The 17,648-nt window shown below is 35.3% G+C and overlaps 2 protein-coding genes across 3 annotated transcripts in view; one reads left to right on the forward strand and one right to left on the reverse strand.

The window, feature by feature from the left end:
• Positions 1-597: 597 nt before the first annotated feature.
• On the forward strand, positions 598-6,753 carry LOC123564524 (sarcoplasmic calcium-binding protein-like). Its single transcript, XM_045358175.2, has 3 exons — positions 598-720; positions 5,524-5,633; positions 6,060-6,753. Exons 2-3 carry the CDS (start codon positions 5,533-5,535, stop codon positions 6,505-6,507), a joined length of 549 nt encoding a protein of 182 aa, XP_045214110.2. The 5' UTR covers positions 598-720; positions 5,524-5,532; the 3' UTR covers positions 6,508-6,753.
• A 2,042-nt stretch (positions 6,754-8,795) lies between these two features.
• LOC123564526 (5-demethoxyubiquinone hydroxylase, mitochondrial-like) overlaps positions 8,796-17,648 on the reverse strand; it is a 38,235-nt gene continuing 29,382 nt past the window's right edge. For both annotated transcript variants that reach the window (XM_045358178.2, XM_045358179.2), the window contains exons 6-7: positions 17,431-17,499; positions 8,796-9,165 (exon numbers count right to left, since the gene is read on the reverse strand). In XM_045358178.2, the coding sequence (XP_045214113.1) occupies positions 9,088-9,165; positions 17,431-17,499 (147 nt within the window). In that variant the 3' untranslated portion in view covers positions 8,796-9,087. The remainder of the gene's footprint in view (positions 9,166-17,430; positions 17,500-17,648) is intronic.

The raw sequence follows: 17,648 nt of genomic DNA on the forward strand, positions 1-17,648 counted from the left end.
AATCTGAGTGCAGTAGATATTGAAAAAAAGATGGAATGGTTAACAGAATAAAACCCGGCTCATTACCTGTTCACAAGGCTGCAGCTTGTCCAAAATCACGGACATGAGCATGAGTAATTAGATTAGTCACCGACATTGTAAGACATTCCTTTTTTCCCTCTAGGTCAAGGACGTTGTGTCTTCAATCAAGGACGGAATTATGTATCATAAGTCTATGCCATATTAAGTGCCATCCTATGAATATTTTTAAAGTCAGCTTACACCAGTTAAACTTTTACTGAAATAGGTTCTAGTAAAAACTTTACTTCTAAACTGTCCGCGTGTGTGTGTGTGTGTGTGTGTGTGTGTGTGTGTGTGTGTGTGTGGATGGGGGGGGGGGGGGTGATGTAGGGAAGACTAGAAATGAAAGAATAATTAATTTCTTTATTACTGTTAATCCCCAATGGAACATAGTTATATCCTTTGTGAAAACAAAAAGCATAAATATCAGGTATTCTGCTTTCGTTTTTATTTATTTATTTTTGTATAAAACGGAGGAAACCGCATGTTTTAGTTATAAGATATAATAAATCACGTTTCAGTTGTAGCCTTGAGTTCGTTTCAGGACAATTGCAATTAATTCATCAAGCTGAAGACAGGCAAAGGTTGCATCTTGAAAACCGTATATATAGTGTGTTGTTTTGACGCAAAGTTAAACTGTGCTAGTTGAAGGATTAAGAGGTATGTGTGTCTTTGTTTCGCTTGGTTTACTGTCATATGTTAAGATGCATTCTTTTCGCAAAATATATTTTTAAAATGATATTCTATATCATTACATACTCGCTTCTATTCCTTTACACTGGTACCGGAAACGTTAATATATTTTTCCATACACTGACGCCCGAATGTGTTGTTGCGCTACTTTTTTTATTTAGTTCGGTATTGTCAATCCTATTCAACCTATTGAACAAATTTATAATATTTACATTATATTTATACATGTAGATGCGTATTAATAAAAGTGTTATTATCTTTGCTTCGGGAAATATATACTCGTTCTTCAGCGGAAGAATATTGCGCTCCTAAAGTCGCGCAGTATTTCCGCTGAAGAATTCGTGCATATAACCTATAAGTATTGTTTTCTTTTGAAAATGATTATTTGTCAGCTATATTTTTACGATGATCATTTGTCAGATATATTTTTGAAGATGATATATTAGATCTAATACTTTTATTGATTACATACTCGTTTCTATTCCCCGTACCGGAAACGTCCATATTTTTCCGTACACTGACGCCCGAATTTCGTATCGGGTGCGTAACGCAATTTAGTGTGTTGTTGCACTATTTTTTAAATTTAGTTCAGTATTGTCAATCCTAATCAGGCTATTGAACAAATTCATGATATTTACATTATATTTATACGTATAGATGCGTATGTAACAAGATAATTCGATGAATCGGTATCCCCCACCGAAAGGACTTGTGGTGAGGAATGGCAAAAAATATATCCGGCAAAAAGTTAAGGATGTTACTAAGAAGCAAAAATTTTTTTTAGTCAAAATCATTTTAACAGAAACTGAATGTTTTATTTTTTTATTTATTTATTTTTTTTTGGGGGGGGGGGGGGGGGGGGGGGGGGGGGGGGGGGGTGTGACCAGGTGAGGGTACAAAGTCTCACATGTTGTTTATAAATATTGATGGGAAATTAAAAATGATGAAAAAAAAATGGGTGGGGGATGGGGATGCATGATCGGGGTGGTGGGCAAGACTGAGTAGAGAGTGAGGTGGGGGAACGGTATAACTTTGCATGCTGATAAATATTCACGGAAGGTTTGAAAAGAAAAAATAATGAAAAGGAATGAATTTTTATTTTTTTTTGTGTGTGTGTGTGGGGGGGGGGGGGGGGGGGGGGCGGGTACAAAACTTCACATGTTTATAATAAATTTTCATGGAAAAGACTGAAAGAGGTTTAATGAAATTCTACCAATTGGTTGGTTTGTTATGTACAAATCTGTAGATTTTTAAACAATTAAAGGGCAATAACTCCAAGGAAAATTGACCAATTGAAAAAAAAAAGACAGGCATCATCGAAGTATGTTGATCCATATTTATGTCAAGTTTCATGAAATTCTACCAGCTTATTACTGAGAAGTGGCTACAGACGTAGATTTTTCATTAAATCAAGGGCAATAACTCTAAGGGAAATTGGCCAATCCAAAAAAAAACTTGACGAGCATCATTGCAGTATGTTGGTGCATGTTTATTTCAAGTTTTATGCAATTCTACCTGATAGTTACTGAGAAATGGCTGTGGACGGACATTTTTCATTAAATCAAGAGCAATAACTCTAAGGGAAATTGACCAATCCAAAAAAACTTGACGGGCATCATCCCAGTATGTTGGTTCATGTTTATTTCAAGTTTCATAAAATTCTACCAGCTAGTTACTGAGAAGTGGCTGCGGAAGGACGGACGGACAACGCTATTTCAATACCCCCTCCCGATTTCATCGGCGGGAGATAATAAAAAGGTTATTATCTTTGCATCGGGAAATATGCACTCGTTCTTCAGCGGAAGAATATTGCGCGACTTTTTATTTCCACTGAAGAACTCGTGCATATTTCCTGATACAAAGTTAATAACCTATAAATATATTTACGTTGTCTTTTCTTGTAAAACCAGTCATTTCACGTGATTGGTAGAATTCAATGTTCCAGCATGAAATAATCAATTTAGATCAAGTCGAACATAATTACATATGGTAAAAATACGATGATTTGTTGTATAATTAAGTTATATCCTTAAAGTGACTTATTGGCCCAACGTGACCGGGTGTTGTAAATTGTTTCAGTTGATTTTATACAATGTCGCTATGATAAAATTTACTTGCTTACATTCATACGAGATGTGGTCAGCTTATATTAAGAAATAATTTATAGCAAAAGAGTGCTTTAACACTATTGTACGTCGGGCGTAATAATTGCACGAGGGCGCAGCCCGAGTGAAATTATTTGTACGACGTATTACCGCCCGAGTGTATAAACAGTGTTAAAACACTATTTTGCTATAAAATATTTCGATTCTAATATGCCCTTAATCTTAACAGTAGATAAAATATAGAAGCGTTCTTTCTTGGTCGCAACAAAAACTTTGACGTCACCGCACGTTAACGTGACATCATTCTAGAGTAAGAGTGTTTTAACAGAGACAAGCATATTAGAATTTCTTCTTAATTCCAATATGCTTGCCTCTGTTAAAACACTTAATTCTAATATGCTTGTCTCTGTTAAAACACTCTTACGCTAGAATGACGTCACGTTAACGTGCGGTGACGTCAAAGTTTTTGTTGTGATGTTTTAAGCATTGTTGGTCGTATTAGAATTGAACATTATTCAACTGGACATTTGCAGTTATTTGTATGTCGTTTTTGCAAATGTTCACCTCTCTGCAACTCTGAGCCAAAGACGGCAAAGTCGTATCAACATCTCTTAAGATCAATTTTAAGCGGGCCCTTTAGGGTCTTTATATAGTGCGTTTTCCGTATTCTTCATATAGCCCTCTACCATATACTGTCGGGGCTGGGTACTCATTCCTCAGACGTTATAATATTGATGTTTCTAGTTTGACGATAGTCCATGATTTTAGATTTAATGGCTGGATACGCTTGATGGAACACCAAAGCTTAGGTGAATCTGCAAAAGACAATAGGGCCATGTTTTACAGATTTTTTCCGAAAAAGTGGTTAAAGTCGTTTTCTATATCTAATTTAGTGTTGGCTTTAGGGCATTTTCTAAAATCTCGAATCTCAGTATTGCATAAAAGGATATTCCAGCTCAAGCAAAGCTCAAGCAAATCACGCTTAAAGAAAATCATTGTCAATTTACCTTCAAAACTGCCAATGCCCATGCTGAACAGAACATTACCCCATCAGAAGTAAAGTGTTTTTCTATATCCAATTGCAGTTTCTTCTACAACCTCTTGCAACTTGTCCATGTTGATTTAAGAAGACCTTGTCTTTATTGCCATGACTTTGCCCTCTAATTCGAGATAAAACATGGTTGAATGTTCCGAGAGAAAATGTTTTGTCGGTAGGACTACTTGTATTATTGACCGTAGGTATTGCCTCAGTATGTCACTTTTGGAACATTTGCACCAATACTATTTCGTTGCATTGTAACCCGATTTTATAACGAATATTCAAGATAATCATCTTACAGAAATGTTACATCTAAGTTCATTTACCACTATACCAATACTCCAACGCGAATGGTTAAGTCTTCAACGGCCTATTTCGCATGCAAAATTACTTGAACTATTTAGAATCAAAGTACATAATTTATACCGATTATATAATAATGCAATGCGCAACTTTTGAAATTGGCATGCGCATGGTGCATGCTTTCAGAGATTTAATTTTCACAGTGGTCAATTTTGAGCTGAACATCTCTCGTATGTTAAGTTTAGTATGTTCTTGTCAATATTCTGATATTTTTAGTAGTAAAATGGTTATTGACTAATGCATGTTTATCCTTTCCTAAGCAATTGGACAAGAAGCTCTCCATCTCTCATATGGGTCCACAGAGCTTATATGTCTCGGTACCAGACAAACAGGACCAGAAATGGTAATACGTCTTGCGGAACAGTTCCTTTAGAGCGCAAATGATGTCGAATTATTCTGTATCGCGAATAACAAACTCAGTGTGTGTATCAGTTAATTAAGACAGTTGTGATATGTGACATTTCGTTTTAATCATGTTTTAAGTAAAATATTTGATCAAATTTGAAAGCGCTATTTCTCGGTACATATACATGGCGCTAAATATCACGTCGACAAAGAAGGAATTTACCGTGTCGACTAAAACACGTTTCGCAAAATGACCTACTTTTGGCTTTTCCGGTTAACACCGTCCCTTTACGCCTAAAAAGGATTCCAGATTAGTATCCCTTCCTAATAGCCAACTTGCAACTTGTCCATGTTGATTTAAAAGTAGTGCTGAGCTGATGAACCTTGACCAACTTTCGAAATTGGCATGCGCATGGTGCATGTTTTCAGAGATTTAATTTTCACAGTGGTCAATTTTGAGCTGAACATCTCTCGTATGTTAAGTTTAGTATGTACTTTATTGTCACGGCATTTATGTTTTGTGTTATTGTGTACTATTAACTTGTATGAAACTGTAATGCATTAGTCTGCCCATTAGCTGTCTTCTATGACAAAATTGACGGGAGACAAAATGACATATAAATAAATAGTTGTTTAACATTTGCAGTTTATCTGGGATGCTAAAAAAACGGGCTTTTCGTTCTAATGAGAGATTTCAATTGTTACGTCACGGGCACCATGCATACTGTGACAAATGCAGTCTTGTTTAATCCCAGGGGTCAGCCAAGATTGTTTTAGAGTCCACATTTTCTTAACTAAGAACTTGAGGTAAGAATGCAGGTCAAGCTATTGAGAGTTTTTCTGCATGATTTTATAACTTTCTAATCCGTGTGTACGCTGACACCGATTTGTTCATTGTATACCGAGTTACTATTTCAGGTTATAGCAATGGCTAACGAGTACCTTATCAAGAAATGGAGAATGTGGTTCAAGGCCCTTGATAGGAAACATGCTGGACAACTTACACAAGCCGATGAACAGCGAGACGAGTAAAGCTCTCTTTAAATATAATCACCTACTAGACAATTTCATGAAATTATTTGTAAAGGAAAACCTTCATAAAAATCATGTTGTATTATTGACATTTGTAGAACACATCATCCTTCTTTAGACCGTACTTGGAAAAGAACATTTGTCTATATCCATGTGGTCTTACTTCGTAATTACGTGTTCCATGTGGTTCTGGGACAAGAATTCAATGTAATGAGTTGTGAAACTATAACGCGTGTCCTATTTGGCGCCATATAAACTGTATCATGCTTGTGCGCCGTAAAACCCAAAACACATCAAATCAAATAATGGGTTACTTATTTTGAAAAATAATGCTTTTAAATCTTAAATGGCAATATTATCTGAATTTGTGCTGCTTAATTAAACAGAAATAACACATATTATTGTATGATTTAATATTCCAGGAACGCTTATGTAAAACTAGCCCATCTTGAAGGAGAACGCAAAACCGAGGCAATAAAAACGTTCCATTCCTTCTGGGACAAGTTTGTGTTCCACGGTAAATCAGGTCCGGTAACTGAAGAACAGTTCATCAAACTGACCAACGACGACTACAAGGCAAATAAGAAAGCATTTATCGAGGACATTAGAAAGGCATGTGATGCAGATATAAAAGTTATTGATCACGATGGAAAAGGTTTCATAACAGAGGAAGAGTTTATCACAGCCGACAAGTCCTTGGGACTGGAAGACGAGGCCTGGAATAAGATGTACTTCAATTCCTTCAATCCTAAAGATGGCAAAGTTCCAAATGCTGTACTTTGTGATGCGTGGGCAGATTTTTTAGTCAGTGAAGATAGTTCAAAGAAAGATGTTGTGCTGGATGCGTTCGAGAAGTTTCCAGATCTGTAAAGATTAAACCTTGCCCCACAACCCCATACATAAAGTAATACTTAGAACTATTACAAAACTTCATCAGACAGTTACATTTTATAAACAAAAAAAATTCAATGACGTATAGTAGTCTATTCTATATTCAACGGTTTGACAAAAGTCAATTTTATCACAAAGGTTTCAAATTCACATGTCAAGTAAAACCTCTGTGTTTATATGTCTCTATATTCTGATGTTTTAAGTAGTAAAATGGTTATTGACTAATGCACGTTTCTCGTTCCTTAGCCATTGGACAACAAGCTCTCCATCTCTCATCTGGGTACACAGAGCTTATATGTCTCGGTATTCCTGATGCTTCCAGTAGTACAGTGGGTCTAATGTCTGTTTCTTTTTCCTCAGCCATCTGACTACAAGCTCTCCATCTCTCATCTGGGTCCACAAAGTTGGAAAGAGTTCAAGAGTGTTTCACTGAATATAACTCTAAACATATTTTGCACATAAACTGATCAAGTGCATCAGTTTAACTATGCATGTGTAGGTAGACAGTATGCAATATGTGTGTTTCATTAAAAATGTGACTGTAAATGCACTTCAAAGAAACCAGTATATTAACCCTTATCCTGCTAAATTTGTATAGTAAACTTGTCCATCTTTCAATTTGGGCAGTACTGGAAGGGGTGTTCACTGAAAATTTACTGACTGAATCACTAGCCCCCAGCAGGTTAAGGTTAAACAACAACATTGGGATCAATATCAGACTGCTTATAGGTATACGGTCCAAGATGTATCTTACAGTGTATATTTGGCATCCACAGTTTTATCTAAAACAAAATGACCATTACGGAACATAATGTAGATACAAATGGAGACTAGCCCTGCAAACAAGGGTCACTTTTACAAATCATACAACCTGAACAATATTGCTAACTAGAATGTTTGCAAGGAATTTCTATGGTCTGAGCTAACACTGGAGGCCTAAGTTTTGACTTATGCTGGATATAATACTCCAACATGGTTTCATGACTAGATGGAATATTTCTGAAGATATATGCAACACAAACGTTTAAGCACTTTATATGTATTTTTCACTAAGTCAAGGACCATAACCTTGTCTGGCTTAGTGAAATCCGTAACGAAACACCAGGTGCATAACTTAACATGTTATATACAATCCCCTATGTTTTATGACTCTAAGTCAAATACTTTTTGAGATATATGCAACACAAACTTGTATGCCCTTTAAGTATATTTTTGACAATCAAGGGCCATAATTCTGGTCTTACTGATAGAAATCTGTAACAAAATCTTAAGTGCACAACTTCACATGCTTAATATAATTTCTATAATGTTTTATGACCCCAGGTCAAATACTTTTTGAGATATGAGTGACATATGCCCTTTTATGCATGTTTTAGACTAAGTCAAGGGCCATAACTCTGTTCTGACCGAATGATATCTCTAACAAAATCTCAGGTAAACAACCCGACATGCTGAATAATAATAATCCTGTAATGTTTCATCATCCCGAGTCATATACGTTTTGAGATACATGCGATATAAATTAAAGCCATTTTTAAGCCTATTTTTCATATAATTCATGAAAAATTTGTGTCAATAGTTATGAACCTTGCCTCATATATGTGGGTGATGATGTGGAACAACATCATAAAGTTTGAATAAAATCCATTTTGTAACAACTGAGACAGTGTGTATCAAAACTTAAAATTTTATGTAAAAATGGGGATAACACATGAAATATTGGTGAGAGTTATGTCCCTTACGTCATATGATGTAGGTGATGATGTGGAAAAATTATTTTAAATCTGAATCATATCCCTTTTCTAATAACAGAAATATAGTGAAAATGCGTCAGAAATTAACTAAAATTTTATATAAAAGTTTGCATAAGTCATATAAAATTGGTGTCGGAGATATGGACCTTGTGTCACATGTTGTGAGTGATGATGTTGAACAACTATTTCAAGACAGCATTAAATCCATGTAGAAATACGAGAGGCAGAGTGAAAGTGCACCAAAACTTTAACTTGAAATTTTAAGTGAAAAGGGGGGAATGATTCATGAAATATTGGTGCAAGATATATGGCATTGTGTCATAATATGTGGGTGATGATGAGGAATAACTGTTTTAAATCTTAAGCAAATCCCCCAAGTAATTACAAAGATAAAGTGAATGTGCATCAAAACCTTAACCAAGGTGTGGAGGCGAAACAAATGCCTGGGAGAGAAAGATAACTTTCCATATACTTCGTACAGTCGAGCTAATAAAAATAAAAGATAAAGCAGAATGATTGATCATAATTTTATTAATACATAACAATTTTCAACACAAAAAGGCAGTTAAATGCAGTATTCTTTGCCCATTTACAAAGTTTAAACAAATGAAAAACCTCTGCAAGAGTTTATATCTAGCCTGAAATACCATGGTCAACAATACTGCAGTTTTTCATTAACAACTAAATGGCTTAATGCATTATATCCACATGTCCCACAAAAAAGGTATCAGCTAAAGAACAGCAAGTAACTGCAGATTTTCTGTAAGCAGTTTATCATGCTATGGAATGTCACTACACAGTGCTGTCATATTTTCTCTGAGATCCATATTGCTCCTTTACAGCCGATCTTGATTGCTTCCGATAGGACATTGTAAAATGGGGCCTGAAAAATATAATGACAGAAAAATACAAATTATCTACATTGAATAAATTTTTATATTACACAACACTGTGAAACATATAAGACTCTTTCACTGGTTGTAAGTGCAGATGGCAATATCCAGCTCGAGGGTTACTGTTTAGGTGGAAATGTCACTGCCCAGTTACTGCATTAACAGTCACTGGAAAATAGATATTTCTATCTGCACCTACAGCCAGAGATTGATTTTTTGTCTTGCATGCCATTTCGACAAATAATACTAACAAGAGGGCCAAGATGGCCCTAGGTCGCTCACCTATGAAACACACCATAACACACCATAACAGTGTAAACATGTTTGACCTAGTAATTTCATGGAAAAAAATATTCTGACCAATTATCATTACAATTGCAGCAAAAATCTTGAGTATAAATAAGTATTTTCTTTGATCTGACCTAGTGACCTAGTTTTTGAACCCAGATGACCCATATTCGAACTTGACCTAGATTTCATCAAGGCTATCATTCTGGCCAAATTTTATGAAGATCAATTGAAAAATACAGCCTCTTAAGCATACACAAGGTTTTTTTTATTTGACCTATTGACTTAGTTTTTGACCCCAGACTACCCATATTCCAACTTGACCTAGATTTCATCAAGGCAAACATTCTGACTAGATTTTATGAAAATCCAGTGTAAAATGCAGCCCCTATTGCATACAGAAGGTTTTTCCTTGATTTGACTTAGTGACCTAGTTTTTAAACCCAGATGACCCATATTCGTACTTAACCAAGCTTTCATCAAGGCTATCATTCTGACAAAATTTCATGAAGATCAGCTGAAAAAATTTAGCCTCTATCGCATACACAACGTTTTCCTTTGGTTTAACCTAGTGACCTACTTTTTGACCCAGATGACCCATATTCAAACTTGACCTAGATTTCATCAAGGCAATCATTCTGGCCAAATTTCATGAAGATCAATCGAAAAATACAGCCTCTATTGCATACAGAAGGATTTTCTTTGATTTGACCTAGTGATCTACTTTTTGACCCAGATGACCCATAATCAAACTTAACATAGACTTTATAAAGGCAATCATTCTGACCAAATTTCATGAAGTTCAATTGAAAAATACAGCCTCTATCGCATACACAAGGCTTTTCTTTGATTTGACCTAGTGACCTACTTTTAGACCCAAGATGACCCATATTCAAGTTTGACCTAGATTTTATCAAGGCAATCATTCTGACTTAATTTCAGGAAGATCAATTGAAAAATATAGCCTCTATCGCAGACACAGTTTTTCTTTGATTTGACCTAGTGACCTAATTTTTGACCCCAGATGACCCATATTCAAACTTGACCTAGATTTTGTCAATGTAATCATTCTGACCAAATTTCATGAAGTTCAATTGAAAAATACAGCCTCTATCGCATACACAAGGTTTTTCTTTGATTTGACCTAGTGACCTACTTTTTGATCCCAGATGACCCATTTTCAAAATCGGCCTAGGTTTTATTAAGGTTATCATTTTGAATTAATTCAGGAAGATCAATTGGAAAATACAGCCTCTATCGTATATACAAGCTTTTCCTTTGATTTGACCTAGTGACCTACTTTTTGACCCCAGATAACCCATATTCAAACTTAACCTAGATTTCATAAAGGCAATCATTCTGACCAAAATTCATGAAGATTATTTGAAAAATACAGCCTCTATCGCATACACAAGGTTTTTCTTTGATTTGATCTAGTGACCTAGTTTTTAAACCCAGATGACCCATATTCAAACTAGTCCTAGATTTCATCAAGGTTATCATTCTGACCAAAATTCATGAAGATTAATTGAAAAATACAGCCTCTATCGCATACACAAGGTTTTTCTTTTATTTGACCTAGTGACCTAGTTTTTAACCCCAGATGACCCATTTTCAAACTTGACCTAGATTTTATCAATGTAATCATTCTGACCAAATTTCATGAAGATCAGTTGAAAAATACAGCCTCTATCGCATAAACAATGTTTTTCTTTGATTTGACCTAGTGACCTACTTTTTGACCCAAGATGACCCATTTTCAAAATCAGCCTAGGTTTCATTAAGGTTATCATTTTGACTTAATATCAGGAAGATCAATTGGAAAATACAGCCTCTATCATATATACAAGCTTTTCCTTTGATTTGACCTAGTGCCCTAGCTTTTGACCCCAGATGACCCATATTCAAACCTGACCTAGATTTCATCAAGGCAATCATTCTGACCAAAATTCATGAAGATTAATTGAAAAATACAGCCTCTATCGCATACACAAGGTTTTTCTTTGATTTGACCTAGTGACCTAGTTTTTGACCCCAGACAACCTATTTTCAAACTCGGCCTAGATTTTATCAAGGTAATCATTCTGACCAAAATTCATGAAGATTAATTGAAAAATACAGCCTCTAGCACATACACAAGGTTTTTCTTTGATTTGACCTAGTGACCAAGTTTTTAACCCCAGATGACCCATTTTCGAACTCGGCCTAGACTTCATCAAGGTTATCATTCTGACCAAATTTCATGAAGATCAGTTGAAAAATACAGCCTCTATCGCATACACAAGCTAAATGTTGACAGACGACAGACATCGAGCGATCAGAAAAACTCACCTGAGCATTCATTGCTCAGGTGAGCTAAAAATAAAATCAAACAAGCAATTTCAGTGAATTGGTATCCCCTGCAGAACAGGATAAAGCTTTATCCCTAAAGGTTTATCCGTTGAAGAAACATTCTCTGCCTACAAAAAGCAATTAGATGCAACTAGATTTCAGTCTTTTTGAAAGCTACTCATTTAAAATTATTGGACAAAAACAACTTTTCTATATATAGTAACAATGACCTTGACGAGCTCACCTGTGTGAAAGGCTTTAAGTGTGTTTGTATAACATGATGGTACAAGTACAGTGTTAGGTTTTATTACGTTATTTAACATTGTTCTGTACAAAAAAGAGATATATTTGGACGAGTATCCAGCTGAGAAAGCCATATTGGATGAGCCGCTAAGCGAGTCCAATATGGTTTCCCCAGCTGGGTACAAGTCCAAATATATCTCACATTGTACAGTACAATGTTAAATAACCATTTTATTCTATATCATTTTTATTTTAGTTTAAGTTAAAAAAGATTCACTGAATATTGTATTTCTGCCTTTTCTGTATTTTCGAGATGCATAATCACACTCATTACATACAGCGCCTACTTCACTCGATTTACATTCGGAACATTTTCACGCATTTCACGCTTTATCCTATGTTCAACACGGGACTGCTGAACTGTCCAAATACAGAAAAAATACAGTCTTTTTTGTAAGCACGTGCATCCAATACTGTAATATATTGTACGGTCACGTGTTGCAAATAAACGTTAACAACTGGATATATAAAATAGATATAGAATAAATATAAATATCAAGGCTCTAGCTATTATGGATTCAGAGAAGAAGATATTCAAAGTTTCTTTTATATTAGCCTAAATTATATACATGTCACACACATGGGTATGGTCATTTTTGAATCTAGGGCAATAATATGAACAATTACAGTAGACAGTCAAACCCTGATATCACACACCAAATATTCAAGATACATATTGTGTAAAATTGTTTTAAAATAGGGCCTACTGTTTCTGACAAGAACATTTGTTACCAATATATACAGAAAAAAAATATAGGGAAAAAGGGCAGCCATGTTTTATGACTAAACAAAATAATTTGAACAATCTTGGCAGAAGGTCACACAAGGACCATTTGTGTGAAATTATTTTAAAATCGGGCCAGCAGTTTCACACAATTTTTTAAAGTTTCCACTATATACATATAGGGAAGGTGATCACGCCCTATGGCAGTCATGTTTTTAAATGAATCAGAATAATTTGAACAATCTTTGTACAGGGTCACACAAGGACCATTAGTGTGAAATAATATTAGGTTATTTAACATTGTTCTGTACAATACGGAGATATATTTGGACGAGTACCCAGCTGAGAAAACCATATTGGACAAGCTGCTAGGCGAGTTCAATATGGTTTTCTCAGCTGGGTATGAGTCCAAATATATCTCGTATTGTACAGTACAATGTTAAATAACGTTTTTATTCTATATCTATTTTATCTTACCAAAATACATGTAATAGTTTAAATTAAAAATGTTTCACTGAATATTGTATTCCTGCCTTTTCTAGTTTTTGAATGTTGTTTTTTCTGCGTATCATCATTAAAAAAAGTATATGGTGCAACCTCCCTACAACAGCCATTTGGCAATTTGGGTGGTAATAATACTTGGCTGAGATATTATGCCCAGAAACATTGTCAGCAAGTTTGGTGAAGATCGGATGAAAACTGTTCAACTTAAAAGAGCGGACAAGGCTAAATTCCCCGTTTTTCGAGTAATTCAAAGTCTATAATCAAAGAGTGCCTGGTACAATTTGACTGGTTATCGAAATTGGCCAAGATGTAATGCCCACAAACACTGTCACAAAGTTGGTGAAGATCCGACGAAAACTGAATTATAGAGCAGACATGTTTTGGATGCTGACCGCCCGTCCGTTGCCATTAATAATCTTCTCCATTTTGTTTCTTAACCGTTAAATAAAAACTGCTGAGGTAGCTATTCAGACAGTCAGGGCTAATACCAATTTCTAGGTTCGTCCGGAACGGCTTCTTTAAGCGACTTTTCAAATTTTCCGACATCTGATGATCCTTTTTACTGTATTTTGAAGTTTTTGATTATTAATGAACGTTTAATATCTAAATCAGATAGCATTGTTATCCCTTGAATCATTTTTGTGTGTTGTAAACAAAAAAAAAAAACAACTGAAATTAAATCCAGATTTCAAGACGCAAAATCAAACTTTGTACATAGGTCGCCTACTTCATCCGATTTACATTCGGAACATTTTCACGCGTTTCGGGCTTTATCGTATGTTTAACATGGGACTGTTGAACTGTCCAAATACAGAAAATACAGGATATTTTGTACGCGCGTGCATCCAAATACAGAAAATACAGGATTTTTGTACGCACGTGCATCCAAATACTGTAATATATTGTACGGTCACGTGTTGCAAATGAACGTTTGTTATTGGATAGATAAAATAGGTATAGAATAATTTCATATTCGGACCAGCGTTTTAGAAGGAGATATCGTTTGATTTTTTTTTTCTGTTTTTATCTCTGGCGTGAAAGCTTCCTAAATTTTAAGTTTGGACGCAACACCCTTTTCCTTAGGAAAGTTATTGATCAAAAACAATTTTCTATTTCTAGTAACAGCAACGTTAACCTTTACCAAGAACGCATACTGTACACAAGTTTCCAGGAAAGCTATAAAAGTATGTTACATGCTTGGTCACAATATTCCATACCAAAAATTTACCTTAAAATGACATTAAGAATTGCTCTGTATAAGTACTAAGAGCCATAACTTGTGTTTTTTGAAGCAATTTCACTGAATCTTGCAGAGCAACATTTCCCAACTATCATTAACATTATCAAGATGTTTTATTGTAATCCTTCAAACCGTGTCTGAGAGATGACTTTGAATGGACAGAAAATGGAATAAAAACACTACTCATGTAAAAACAGATTTCAGAACAAAGGGCCATAAATCTCGTTTTCTTCAAGCATTCTGTCTGAAACTTGCAGGGCTGCATTTCCCTAGAACATTTAACATTTTTACCATATGTTATTGAAATCCATTAAATCATGTCCTGAGATATGACTCTGGAGCAACAGAAAAAGTGTGACCTTGACCTTGGACTTAATAACCTGGGTCATGTGCTCAGCATTGAGTCTTGGTGAGGTAACCAATTTTTACAAAATTTTCAGTGTGGTTTAGATCATATTAGTATGCAGCCAACAGGAAGAGAAGCTATCTGACCTTTGATCTTCAAGTGTAACATTGACCTTGGACTTAGATCTTTGGACATCGTCTTGATACTGTAAACAACTAGTGCTACTTTTATGAAAATCTTTAAGTGTGTTTGTATAACATGATGGTACAAGTACAGGAGCAGACATAAGTTAAGCTATTTGACCTTTGACCTCCAAGTTGTAGAACTAATGGCCTTCGTTGTGCCGTCAGCACATTCATTGTCTTGATGAGGTAAATAAATGGTGCTAGTTTTATGAAAATCTTCCTGGTGGTTTAGAAGAAATGAGCCGTGCCATGGGAAAACCAACATAGTGGCTTTGCGACCAGCATGGATCCAGACCAGCCTGCGCATCCGCGCAGTCTGGTCAGGCTCCATGCTGTTCGCTTTTAAAGCCTATTGGAATTGGAGAAACTGTTAGCGAACAGCATGGATCCTGACCAGACTGCGCGGATGCGCAGGCTGGTCTGGATCCATGCTGGTCGCAAAGCCACTATGTTGATTTTCTCATGGCGCGGCTCAAATGGAGTGGACACAAATAATGGGCAAATATGCCCGACCTCAATTTAGCCCCCATATGCATTGTATCTGGGGATAAAATAACCCATGGGAGATGTACTGAAGATATGCACAACAATGCCACCAATCACTCCTGATCCAATAAAATCCAGCCATGGTTTTCTGAGAATAAGTGCAGAGAAGTGAAATGGGGTCATATAGACAAACAATATGCCTTCTCATTTCACCTTATTCATTTTATTTCTGAAATTTTAATCTACATATTAATATCTCTTAATAACAGCTGCTTGGCTCAAAATAAAGAATTTGGTGTGGGCATAATTTAAGTGGTTTGATTTTAAATCTTGTTAATACTATATTGAAGCAATCTGACTAAAGTACATCTCCTATTACGCTACGCATAGGATCTGAAAACGACCTATTCATTGCCTCGTTCTGACGGCCCTTTCACTAGCCAATCAGAGCCTAGCTTACAACATCTTGCAAATCTACCTGTAGCTTTGACTTTTGATATTTACAATTCTTATGTCGTAATGTATCAAATAGCCGGTTAGCTCAGTCGGTAGGCCACTTGCTTTGTAAGTGAGGGGTCCCGGGTTCGAGTCCTGGAATAACTGCATATTTTTCTTACTCTTTGACAATCGAACAAGTCGTCTGATTGGGTAACATAAAAATAGCAATAATGGAAATCCAAAATATACAGAAGACGAATGTGAATGGGTCGTTCTCAGATCTTCTTTTAGAAGATCAAGCACTTTAGTCAGATTGATATTGAAGTAAGATAACAATTAAATATCTGAGAAGAAAAACTGAACCCCTGATTTTTAGAGACATATTTTTTCATCTTTATTGATGACAAATATAGATGATATTTTTTTTTTATTCTGTATAAGACTGAAATATCTTTCCCCTCATGAAAACCAAATGCAATGTTGTCACTAGTGGCACGGACATCATAAAAATGGAAAAACTGGTATATACAAGAGAAAAATATATTTATCTGTTTTTATGTTTGAAAAGTTACAAGACGACATTTCTTCTGATCAATGTTGATCCATTAAGGAGTTCATTAAAATTTATATAAAACTTTTTTATACTTTTTTTTGCTGTGATGGCCCAAAAATACATAACCATTACAGCAAACTTTTGAGAGTCCTGAACATTTGGGTGCTACAGAAGTTTCGTCTATCAAGTTCATGAAAAGAAGTTATTTAAAGATATTTCTATTTCATGTTTAGCAGCTCGTATCTTTTGTCAAGCAGAAACATTTCAGAGAAAAGTCATTCCAAAGAGACTACAAGCCAAGTTTAGCAAAATTCTTTTAGCCCCTTCATAAGAAGTTGATTAAAGGTTTTTCTAATTTAATTCTTGCGGCACCTAAAAGGAAGGGTTCAAATAGGACCATTTGAACAAACATAATAGGTGGCCCACAGTTTGGGTTAAATTTTTAAACATGTTCATTTCCACCAAGTTTGGCACAGAATGCATAAATGTCACTGAAAAATGATAAAGTGGGTGAAAAAAGTAAGATACGCAAGAAGAATATAAAATTTCTACATTTTTTCAAAAGACTACATTCTTCATAATATTTTTGGTTATTTATAAGAATATCTTGCAAAAATCTTAATAAGTTATGTCAAAAAGTTCGTCCCACTAGTCACTTTCAGGGTACTCACATTTTATGGAATTTTGAGAAAAATCATTTTCCCCCTAAAATGTGTGGGCAAGTCCCTTTAAACACCATCCGTGAGACCACCAAAAGTAAGACTGATGTTGGACTCCACCAAGTGCTTTTTTTTTATATTCAGGTATAACAGTATAGTACTGATTCATGAGGCCAGTCAATTTTGAAGTTCACTCACCTTTTCTGCATCATGTTCTAACCCTGTATCATGGTGATGTAATTCATCGTCTCGAAATTCTTTTAATGTCTGAAAAATATGGACGTTAAATTAAATGATGAACTCATTCCTAGGTGTAAATTCTAAATGAAATTTTCTAACCTATGAAGTAATTTCACACTAGCATGTAATCAATTTCCATTGAGTTAATCAAAAGCCTTAATTCCCTGAGGTTTTAA

Source organism: Mercenaria mercenaria, chromosome 2 (genome assembly GCF_021730395.1).
Source record: "Mercenaria mercenaria strain notata chromosome 2, MADL_Memer_1, whole genome shotgun sequence".
Taxonomy (NCBI): Eukaryota; Metazoa; Mollusca; class Bivalvia; order Venerida; family Veneridae; genus Mercenaria; species Mercenaria mercenaria.